Source organism: Vespula vulgaris, chromosome 1 (genome assembly GCF_905475345.1).
Source record: "Vespula vulgaris chromosome 1, iyVesVulg1.1, whole genome shotgun sequence".
In the NCBI taxonomy this organism is placed as follows: domain Eukaryota; kingdom Metazoa; phylum Arthropoda; class Insecta; order Hymenoptera; family Vespidae; genus Vespula; species Vespula vulgaris.
This window is the reverse complement of record NC_066586.1, coordinates 962,501-975,051: the sequence shown is the minus strand read 5'-3', so window position 1 is coordinate 975,051 and position 12,551 is coordinate 962,501. Positions and strand designations below refer to the sequence as shown.

Genomic DNA, 12,551 nt, shown 5'->3' with positions numbered 1-12,551 from the left:
CTTTACGTATTTTCTTTCCTTCTCCTTCTCACAGCACATTTCGAAATCACCCTTTTGCCGTCCCACTGTTCCTCTCTCTCTCTCTCACTCTCTCTCTCTCTCTCTCTCTCTCTCTCTCTCTCTCTGAACCACCCTCCGTTTAAATTGCGAATACCTTGCGTTCCTCGACTTCTATTTAAATGTAATTTGTATCTTGCTTGCTGGTGCGACCGCTCGTCCAGTCCCACCCCGTACTACTCTCTTTTACATCCCTCTCTTCTACTACCTACCTACCGGCACTCTTTCTCTTTCTCTTTCTCTTTCCCTTTCTCTTTTTCTCTGCATACTCGACTGAATGTAAAAGTCGGGGAGCGTGCATCTCTCTCCCTCTCTCTTTATTTCTCTTTCTCTCTCTCTCTCTCTCTCGTTATTTTTTTCTTCTCAGTGCCGTAATTTGTGCCTTGATAGCAACCACAGGACGACATCACGTTGTGCTTCTTCTTCGCACCGTTGAAAAACTAAGAGGGTTGCTATTCCGTCCTAACGGTCGTCACGTTAGGGAGATCATTTGCGGCACGATTCGTTACCAGTAAAGAGTACTTAGGGGAGAAAAAAATATTTTTCTTTCTTTCCTTAAATCAAACCATTCGACGTATCTCTTTTCTTTTTTCTTTATTTCTCTTTTTTCTTTCCTTCTTTTTTTGTATGTCTAATAATAATCTCCTTTTTTCTTTTTTTTTTATTCATAAAAAATTTTCTTCTTTTCCCTTGCCTTCGATAATTATTAATATTATCAGCGAGTCCAAGCGAAATGATTCAAAGATACATTAATATTCGCAATTTTTTTTTTGTTTCTTTTTTCATAAATTTCATTGAACTATATTGAATTGTATTCTATCGGGTTAGAAAAAAAAATTCGTCATGTACATAACCCTTATCGTTTTTCTTTTCATTCTCCGTCACGCGTCGATAAGAAATATCGCGATGTACGAAAATGTCGGTGATACAATCGAACGAGAGTAATATTTACAGTTAAAATTTATATATTTAATTATATTCCATCGTTATCAAAAAAAAAAAAAAGAAAAAAAGGAGAAACAAAGAAAAAGAACAAAAAAATTCGCTCATACGTAACTCGTATCTTTCTCCTTTTCATTTTCTGTCACGCGTTGATAAGAACTATCGTGGTACGTGAAAATGTTTGTGATACATGGACGATAGTAACACTGTGAAAAGGTAACTTCCTTGGTAGTTGGCGACGATAAATCAAAGCGACTATGATATCTCCTAGAATAATGGCTCGCGAGATAACGATACAGGAGAAAGGAAGATTCGTGTAAGTCGTCGCCTGAGATTGGATCGTTTTCGTAGATGATTTTCGAGTTATGCGAAATCGTCGCGATCGTCACGATTAGAAATCGCGTCGTTGGATCCTCGGAATTTCACGGTTCGAAAAATTTTTCTCGATAATTGCATTGAAAATAATTAAAACGCGATAATCGAATGGGATCGAGAATAAAAGGTTTGATAATTTTTTTTCTTTATCTCTCTTTTTTTTTTGTTTTTTCTTTTTTATAATTATAATTATATTTATAACTTTATATTATCTTTTTTCATCCTTCCCGATTTAAGTTATAATCACGGTTTTTAATTCGTATCGCGTTCGATATATATATATATATATATATGTAAATTTTTATAATTTATAATAATAACTGCGAAATTTAAAAAAAAAATGTGTCGTTGATACAGTAAACTCGTAATGTCGAAGATCGCAAACAGGCTTAATAGAGTCGTCAGGCAATATCGTTCTGTACGCTTTTCATCCATCTCTCTCTCTTTCTCTCCTTTTTTTTTCTATCGACTCGATTCGACACCGGTCGAGCTTTCCCACGCCATACGGCTTGACTTTGCGTAGGGCGCGCGAAAGAGATTTCGAATCGTCTCGTACACGACGCGTGCCACTTCCATCTTTTTCCATCCCGAATTTGTTACGATCGTAATTGGAAATAATCGCCGAGAAATTGCCAACAATGTCCGATAGCATACAAAATTCCATTTTTTTTTTTTCTTTTTTATCTCGAAAGGAACACGTAAAAGTATCGATCGTATATTTCCTAAATATTACGAATAATTTATATGAAAAAAAAAAGTCGAGATCGAATCGATCATTGTTTAAACAATCGACATTTCAATATTTCTGGAAAATATAATAAAATAAGTAATAAATCATACAATTCGATGATGATTTGCAAATTGAAAAAAAATTAATAGATGGATATAAAAATTGAATTGAAAATAATGACTTTGATAATAAACGTTTGGACCGTACGATTGTTATTCAATGTAATCGACGTTTCGAAATCTCGAGACACGTGTTATAAAATACGTGCACTTTCGCGTCTTTGCAAAAGTGCTTCGGTAGCACTTGTAAACGGGTCAGTGAGCCTTTTAAACCTTACTCGAAACACATAATGGTCGGGGTATACGTCGTTAACTACGTTTGACTTATTCTCTTCGAACGATTCATTCATTCACTTTCTCTATTTCAGTTTTTCTTTTTTTAAACAATATTTTGAACAACATTGATATCTACAATAATAGAATTATAGGTCAGGTACTTACCTTCCATTTATTTCTCATAATATAAGAGAGTAACAACAACGTAGCGGTTTATCATAACCTGCTATTTATATTTACTTTCCTTCTCTCGCACATACAAAAACAGAAAGACAGAGAGAGAGAGAGAGAGAGAGAGAGAGAGAGAGAAAGAGAACGTATAGAATCATAAAACCGAAGGGAGTTAGCGTAATGACATGTTATAATATTTCGTGAATAACTCTAGCGGAAGTAGCGAGTAACACGTGCCACCATATCATCGCACCCTCCTAAATCTTTTTTTAGAAGAGATCTATTCGTTAACGAGCCATCAAGTGTCAAACTTATAATACTCATGATCGATACGTATCGCGATAATAACAAAGATTATCAAAATAAAATTTTATTTGAAAATCGGTGAACAATTTCTTTTCTATAAATTTTTATCGCCATTAAGAGATACTTTTTTCGCGTTTAATATTTCTGTCTGTCTATCTTTCTTTCTCTTTCTTATTTCCTCAGGACATCATAGTTTTCGATTTTTTGTATTTCAATTATCATTGAGATAAATGATTGATAATTTTTACATATTTAGTATTCCTCTCTCTCTCTCTCTCTCTCTCTCTCTCTCTCTCTCTCTCTCTTCTTCTTCTTTTTCTTCAAGATATCATATTTTTGGATTGTATTTAAATTATTATTCAGATAAATAATGGACGAATTCCCCATATTTAGTATTTCTTTCTCTCTTTTTTTCTTCTTCAGGACATCATATTCTTCAGATGTTTATGTTTAAATTATTATTGAGATAAACAATGGATGACAATTTTGCCATCTTTAATATTTCTATCATACTCTCTCTCTCTCCTTTTCTCTGTCTTTTTCTCCTTGAGAATATACTTTTTAAGTAGTGTACACACACATATATACATACATACATATATATATATATATATATATATATATATATATATATATTACATCATCTACAGTGTCTCGATTACGCGCATCGAATTACCCTACTCCACTCCTCCGGAATGTTTTCACCATAATAAAGCTACTCTGTATAGAGCCCAATAGAACCCTCAGGACAACGGAAGTGGACCGAATGAGGAGGAAAGTAGAAGAGAGTCGCACCCTCCGCTTCTTCCGCTCTTCACGATTCGCACACTTGTATCGTGTACGAGTGAGAGGACAAAAAAACATGAGAAAGAGAGAAACGGAAAAGAAGGGAACGGAAATACGCGACTACCGCGAATAAACGCTCATAAAAAAAAAAAACAAAAAACTTATGAGTGTGAGGATTCGACACGTGTACATTGACCCTACAAAAATACGTGAAAAGATTTTGAATATGATTTTTATCATATAACAATCGTCATCTCTTTCTTATATCGATGATTTTTTTTCCTTTTTTTTTTGTTAAATATCTACATATCGAATACGTCGAATTATTAAAAATTAATTTTTACCATCGTAATTTAAAACAATTACTTTTTTTCTCGCAATTATTTTTTATACGGTTATCTTGTTTTCACGTTTCCAATTATATTTTTCTTTCCTTTTTTTTTTAATATCAAAGTATTCGCACTTTTTGAATAAGATCAAAAATTGAAACGATTTGAAGGATATGATAATTAATTTGTCAGTTGTTTTAACTAAAGTCTAAATCAAATACAATAATCCTAATTTTATTTCTTTCTCTCAATCTGATAATTTAATCTAAGAAATCTCTATTAGTGACGTTCAAAGTGTTCAAGCATTGAAAACAATCACAAATTGAAATAATTTTAACTGCAATAATCAGTTTTTTTTTATTATCAAACATCGACAATCGTCCTTTGATATTCCAAAGTAGAAAATAATGTTTTTCTTTTATTTCCAAGAAAATATTCCATTCAGTAGATCTGAGAAATTGATCTTATAATAGCATATAAAAATTATAATAATATATAATAATAGTAATAAAAAGTATAATAATAGTATATAAAAAGAAATAAAATAATTCGATGTTGAAAGAAATTATCTTAGAATCCGAACTTGAGAACAATATTATGACGTTTCTATCCAACGTGCCGTTACATTTGATATGCTAAAACATATTTCTTTTTTTTTTTTTTTTTTTCAAGAAAATATTCCATTTAGCAGATCTGAGAAACTGATCTTAGTATATAAAAAGAAATAAAATAATTCGATGTTGAAAGAAATTATCTTAGAATCCGGACTCGAGAACAATATTATGACGTCTCTATCCAACGTGCCGTCACCCTCTTCAAGAATCGTCCACCCTCTGGGCTCTTCACGCTTCATGCTAATTTCATCGATCCGTCGACGGCTTCTTCTTTTCTCCCGTCGTGTTTTAAGCCCCCGCCGCGTGTCGTCCTTTATGCACGGACCGGAGGATAATATCCACGCTCCTTTTGTGCTCCTGCCGCGTTATATCGCGATGCGTTACGGCGATACGACGATGTTAAAACACTTTCGGACTTATATACGTACTTATGTATAGTTTTTATACATACATACGTATATACATACACATGTAGACATACAAAATCTCTTTCTTTGATATATTCTTTCCATATAAAAAAAAATGTCCTTATTTTTGAGAATTTTTTTTATTATATATATATATTGTATTCGATAAATAGATATAAAAAATAGTACACCATATAAATCGTTACTAAGTGATATTATATTTGTATGATATATACGAACAAAATAATTATCCACTTTTTAATATAGTCATATAATTGCATTGCAATAATATATAATATTTTTATCAAATATATCTATATCAAAACGAGATAGAGAACGTATATGTAATAATAAAAAAGTAAATAAATTATTAATCTTTACCATCATTAAATTATTCAATAATGTATTTTCAAATAATTGAAACAAATACAAATTATTACATTCATCATTCTACGATATCGCAAAAAATCATTTTTAGAATACGAACTTAACGATAATATAAACATTGACGAAGTAACAATTTATATGAATAACCAAACATAACGTATACGGTTCAACCCTATTAAAAACAAGATAAAAATTTACGGTAACTTACGTATATCTCGACGATGACAAATCTCGAGCACAGACAGCTGGGATTTGCGGAGCACAAAAAAAAAGAAAAAACAAAAAATCAAAACTACATAAACAACGGAACAAGCACAAACAACGGAATGATCGAAAGAAGTGGTCCACTTAACGCGAAAAAACCGTCATAAGTCGATCGTTTCGTCGACTTCTCTCAAGTACTCTCTCTCTCTCTCTCTGTCATTCTCTTCTTTCTCTATCTCTATCTCTCTCTTTCTCTCTCTCTCTCTCTTTTCAAGAGTATCACGACAATACAGAAGCATTGTCAAGATGAATTTTTAAGCGGTAGCCAATAATCGCTAGAGAAGGTAAAATAAGAGGGGGGCGAGGTTTAAAAGGGGAAAGAAGGGAGGAAGGACGAAGGACGAAGGAACCTAAGAGGGTTGACACACGTCGGAAATCTATCTAGAGGAACGATATATACCTATATTTGCGGTGTACGTCAATCAAAATGCGGTCAAATAGTATGGCGACACTCGATGTCATAAACGAAAAAGCCGGATTTTGTCGTTTGACTGGCAGTCTCTCTTTCCGTTTCTCTCTTTCTCTCTTCTTCTTGTTCTCTGTCTTTCTTTCTCTTTTGGGCCTGCTTTCAGCTTTTGTCGCGAGGGCCCTTCTTCTTCAACCGCGACGTTTCATTCATTCGACGACAACGTTTTCGACGTTGGTCGACTTTTTGATAGGTATAGGTAAATAAGAAGATATAGATATTTATGTGTGTGTATGTGTGTACACTGTATTTGTAGATCACAAGAAAATATATACGACATCGATGATACAGCGTTCTAAGTATTATAAATGATTACCTATAATTATTTTTTATAATTTGATATTTGATCCTGATTTGCTTGTTCTTTTTCATTCATTTTTATTTTTCTTTTTTTTTTTTAATTTTCTATACACACATGTACATAGATATCGTTATACATTAAAAGCAATCTTATAATATTAACATCTTATATTCTTCTTGAATTAAGTAAACAAAATATAGTAAACTCGTAGAAATAAACTTACAGAATTGAAGAAAGAATAATTATGAAAGGAAATAACAGGAAAAACAAAACAGAAGTTTACGAATCAATTTACAAATCCTCCTTCTAGCGATCGCTTTGTATTGTATCGCGTGATATTGTAATAGATAGATAATTTACACTTTGATGATCGAACGATGTTCGTGATCACGATACTTCAATATCATTTGATTGTTAATTAAAGAAGAATATAGAACGTTAGAAGATTAGAAGAGGAAACGTGCCGGTGACGTTTCGTCGTACATATGTTTGTGTGAGTGTGTATGTGTGACGTTAACCAACATTGGTGTATGTATCGTTCGTTCGGAAAAGGGGAATGTCGACGATAGTGAAGACGAGGAAACGAAAGAGAAGAAGGAGAAGGAAAAGGAAGATGAGGAGGAGTTGAAGAAGTAAGAGGATGAGGAGGATGAAGAGGATGAGGAGGAGGAACCAACGACGACACCGCTCCTACTCGTGGGTCCGAGATGTCAGCTCGTTTCAACGCTGTGGACCCTTGACACCAAGTCTAACAAACCCAAGGGAACGAAAATATCCTGTGGCCAATCTCTCTCGTTGAAATTCCTCTCTCTCTCTCTCTTTCTCTGTCTTTCTCTCTTTCTCTGTCGTTTTTTTTCTATGTCTCCTTCTTTACCTTTCGGAATCCAATCTAAAGAAAGAAAGAAAGAAAGAAAAAAAGGAAGGAAGGAAAGAAAGAAAGAAGAATTTTATTATTGTATTAAGGAATGTGAAAATAAATAATAATCGTTCCCGTGTATTATAAGTAATAAATATGAAAATTTACGAACGAATTTCCAAGAAATAAGAATATAAGGAAAGAAATCAGAAGGAGAAATGAGAAGGAGAAATGAGAGTGAGAAAATAAATTGTAGGGAACTATCGTCGCCAGGAAAAGAATCCTTATTTCCTCCTGTACCCCTCCTCGACCCTACCCTACCCTATCGTACCCTACCTTACCCTACCCTACCCTACCCTATCCTCTCGTCTTACCCTCAGTCCTCCTCTTGGAATTCTTTCACGATTTCTTCTTCGAGATTTATGCGAGCTGCAACTGACGGGAACGACGAAAAGCGATGGAACTTGCGTGAGGAAAGAAACGAGAGTAGAGGGGAAGGGGTTTCGAGAAAAGTAAAGGGAAGTAAAGGAAAGTAAAGGAAAGAAGTTGAACACAAGAGGCAAGAAGATAGACAAAAAGGAAAAGAAAAGTTGGTAGAAAAGAGAAAGAGAAAGAGAGAGAGAGAGAGAGAGGGAGAGAGAGGGTGGTTTAATCGGGATCCGGTAAATCCAAGCATAGCTTACCCGCATCGTGATCCGTTTTATCCGTTGGTTCACGCTGACTTTCGTATTAGCAGGTTTAAAGAGTTGAATTCGTGAGTTGTTTCCCCTCACTGTAGAGATAGGTAGATGATACGTGTACGTCATAGTATTTAATGGAGCACTGATTTTACGTCAGTTTATTCCCATGTCGCAATGGATGGCAAAAGAAAGAGAAAGAAAAGGAGAGAAAGAGAGACAGAGTGATAGAGATAGAGAGATAGAGAGATAGAGAGAAAGAGAGAGAGAAGAGATGGAGGAAAATCGAATCTCTGGTAAATTAGCCAATTCCCTCTGCTACAACGCGGCGCGCATCAGCTCGCGTAAGGAAGAATTCAGTGTGAGAGTATTCGAATAGTCTCTTTCGGGCGCGTAAGACATATACATATACACGTACACACACACACACATATATATATACCTATATTTATATAATATATATATATATGTCTAAGTATATGTACATAGACATTTATATATAATCAGTTCACATATCAAGGAGCTAACAGGCAACGTAGCGCACGCTTTACACCCAATCGCAAGTGGCGCAGACGCGCGAGTGCGTACTTACGTTGGCAGAAGCCAAAGTCCCCTTGGAGTGGCGCGAGACGGATATAATTGAAGGCGGAGGTAATTAACTCCCTCGTGGTACACACATCGGCAAGCGCTCACCGCATCGTTTTAATTACCGCTCTCTCGTCGCATTTCATCGGGCAGAAGCGCTTCCAACTCCTCCTCCTCCTCCTTCCCCATTTCCATCCATCTCCATCTACCTTCCTTCTCCTTCTACTTCCCCCTACCCCACCCCATTACCTCCCTTCACTATCACCCCATCTCACCCTATCCCACCTGTCCCCTTTCTCCTCTTCGACCTTCGACGATTCTATCCTACCTAACCCGTTACGATTCTAACCCTTTCTTCCTATTCCCATTAATCCTCGCTAATAATATATCATATCATTACTTTCGTCATCTCGATATTCTAAATAAATAAATTCAAAGATCGTCATCATTGGTATCTATCAAAAGTTTACCTAAGAGTCGAACGAAATAATTAAGCGAATCGCGCAATCGTTCAATGATCAGTATATGCCTGTTTTTTTTCTTTTTCCTTTTTTTTTTCTTTCTCTCTCTCTCTCTCTATCTATCTATCTATCTATCTATCTTTTTCTTTTTTCCTTCTCGCTCTCTCTTTTTTTTTCTTTTTCCTCCTTTCCTTCCTGTTTTCGTTCTTTTTTTTCTTTTCTTTCTTTGCTTTTCTTTCTTCAGGTTTCGTCCATCAACAGGGTATTGAGGAACTTGGCGGCACAGAAGGAACAAAGACAACAACAGCAGCAACAGCAACAGGGTGTAGGGGCAGTTGGAGTTGGCATCGGCGTAGGTGTTGGCGCTGGTAGTCCTGCCGAGAGCGTTTACGACAAGCTCAGGCTACTGAACGGACAGACCACTGGCTGGTCAAGACCCAATCCCTGGTGAGTTATCGAGTTTCTTAACAACGATCTTAACGCATACACACATACATGCATAAGCATACTTTCTCTTTCTCTTTCTCTCTCTCTCTCTCTCTCTCTTTCATGATTTATTTATATATACATACATACGTGTATATACATATATACGTATATATTGATATCTGTTAAATTTTAAATATAGTCTAGTTTTTAATATTTTGAATGACATTCGTCGAGCAAGAAGCCGGTAGTAATAGAAAATAAAGAAGATTCGATTTTTAAGGTATCCGTCGGGTGCGGGAAGCCCTTTCTCGAGTCTTCAGCCTAGTCTGAGTCCGAGCCATTGCACGGCGCTACCGCCTGATCCCGCTGATATTCTCCACGCCAAAAAGGGTGAGTCTTCTTTCTCTTTCTCTTTCTCTTTCCTTTACTCTATCTATCTATCTATCTCTCTCTCTCTTTTTCTCTCTTTCTTTCTCTCACTCTCCCTTTCTTCCTTATTTGCTTCAAAGTCGTCACATAGTGCCTTTGACAATAATCAAATGACGTGTTGACGTCCCTTTAACGAACCAATAATCTTTTTCGAACTAACAACAAACGATTTATTTAATTTACAACTTTGATCAGATATTATTATTATTATTATTATTATTATTATTATTATTATTATTATTATTATATATCAACAAATACACATACATATCAAACGTCCGATATAATACAAACTTTGAAAAGTATGTGATCAATTTCGTACCATACAGTGCAGTATGATCCGATCAACAAGAACAATCGTTGAATTTGAAAATCGTCATTCGATGACAGATAATTTTTATCCACCCTGTAAGTCCGAACGTGAACGTTCGCTCGATTATTCGTCGCCCAGTTACCACCCCGTTTGTTAGAGCATGTATGTACATAAATATATACATACGTATACATCTACACACCTACATACATACATACACACACACACACATATAATATATATGATATATATGTACGATAGATGGGGAAACGCGAGTGGTGAAGTGCGCGGGAGAGGGTCGAGCCGCGCGTATATAGAAGAGCGTTTTAATTAATTAATCTCCCGGCCGAAACAATACTAATATCAATGTAATTCCGCCGGTGGCTCCCGCGGTTTGCCGCATGCGTGTGCAGCGCTTTTCCGGTAATAATTGTAACGTTTAAGCACGGAAGAACGAGGAGGGGGCGGTGAAAAGAGAAATAGAAAGAGAAAGAGAAAGAGAAAGAGAGAGAGTGAGGGTGAGGGTGAACAGGGGTGGGAGGATGACAGGGTGAGTATAGACAAACGTGGTTACGCTCGACCAACCGACTGGCCGACCGACGCGAAACTACAACCCTTGTGCACCTCACCCACCCTCTCTCTCTCTCTCTCTCTCTCTCTCTGTACTTTCTATTCCCCTCATCGCGTCTCCGTTCCCTTTTGCCGCGACATCAAACGCAGGATTTCTTTCTCACTCTTTTTCCTCACGCCATCGTACAACAACGTACAGAGAACGAGAGAGAGAGAGAGAGAGAGAGAGAGAAAGAGAGGGAGGGAGAGAGAATGAGGGGTACTACTGAGGTTGCGATTCATCGATCAAATGAGAAATGACGTGTCCGTTTATTATTTTCGTTCCGTTTAAATCAAATTATTGCTGCTAAGCGTTGAAAACGATCGGTGGTTTCGTTTATAATTTTCTTTTTTCTTCTTTTTTTCAAGAAAACGATTTTAACAATTTTCCTGACGTCCCAACGGAGGACAATACTTTTTCTCGATATAAAAAAAAATTCTTTTCTTCTCTCTTCTCTCTCTTTCTTCTCCTTTCGATAAAGAAAAAAACAACTATAAACAATAAAATTAATTTGTCGATGAAGTCAGAAGGATCGATAAATTTGTTTAAAATTGTTTTCGTCGTTCTGACCGATAGACATTTTTTAATTGATATTTAAGAAATATCAGTAGATCGTTTAAAATATAATATAATCCTTTCTCCATGAACAAACAAAAATGATTTCTTTTTTCTTTTCTTTTTTCTCCCTCTCTTTCTCTCTCTCTCTCTGTCTCTCTTGAAACAAGTAGATAGATACACCAACGGAATGGCAAAGACAGGTCCTCTGATCTTCAGCACGAACGTCATTTCGTATTCCGCACTGGTAGGAAGGGGGCACAATCAAATATGGTAACTGTTGCGAGCGTTCAACCACACGCGGGCCCCCGGGGCCGGATTATCCGTAGATTTCTGCGCGGGGGTGCCTACCGTTTATAGGATAACTCGTGTCAGGAGGGTTGTTTCTCTCTTCTCTACATGGTATATATATTATGTGTATATATATGTATTTATGTGTATATATATATATATATATATATATATATCTTTCTTTCTCTCTCTCTCTCTCTCTCTCTCTCTCTCTCTCTCTCTCTCTTTCTCAGCTGTTCTCGATAGATGTTATCGAGAAAGAGAGAGAGAGAAAGAGATAGAGAGAGGACCCAAGCATGCCTCCGGCTAACAACCATACTCTCTCTTTCCCAACCCTTCGGTAGGAAAGCAAAGCGAAAGCAGATTACTACGCAATCATCGCACCACCTCTGGGCTCTTCTTTCGATTTCAAATACACACTTATATGTATATATGGTCTTGCGAGATATGATCTGTCGAAAAAGGGAAAAAAGACAGAAAGAAATAAAAGACAAGAAAAAGAAAGCGAAACACAAACCTACGTAAAGTATATACGTATAAATAAACATTGTATGGTCATATAAAATGTGAATATACTTACGTGTAAATATTATAGAATACGGTCTTTCGTATGTAAAAGAGTTATTGCATAAATATAAAGAATGTAGAATGTACGTATCTGCATGTAAATACATGTCGTACGAATAATCATAGATAAAAAGAAATTAAGAAAAAAGAGAAACAGAACGAGAAAAGAAAAGAGAGAGGAAAAAAGAGGACATTTCGTTGGAGGACGATCGCGTAACCTTTTGCTGACAAAATCGCAATCCTCGTCGTCGTCGTCGTCGTCGTCGTCGTCGTCGACGTCGTTGACGTCATCATCGTCGCTGGGGTGT

The 12,551-nt window shown here is 36.0% G+C and overlaps 1 protein-coding gene across 6 annotated transcripts in view; it reads left to right on the top strand.

The window, feature by feature from the left end:
* LOC127063596 (paired box protein Pax-6-like) overlaps positions 1-12,551 on the top strand; it is a 94,346-nt gene that overhangs the window by 46,659 nt on the left and 35,136 nt on the right. For all 6 annotated transcript variants that reach the window (XR_007781434.1, XM_050993609.1, XM_050993617.1 and 3 more), the window contains exons 5-6: positions 9,294-9,496; positions 9,759-9,868. Coding sequence is in view for 5 of the 6 variants with exons in the window: in XM_050993609.1 (XP_050849566.1) it covers positions 9,294-9,496; positions 9,759-9,868 (313 nt within the window). In the remaining variant the exon portion in view is untranslated. The remainder of the gene's footprint in view (positions 1-9,293; positions 9,497-9,758; positions 9,869-12,551) is intronic.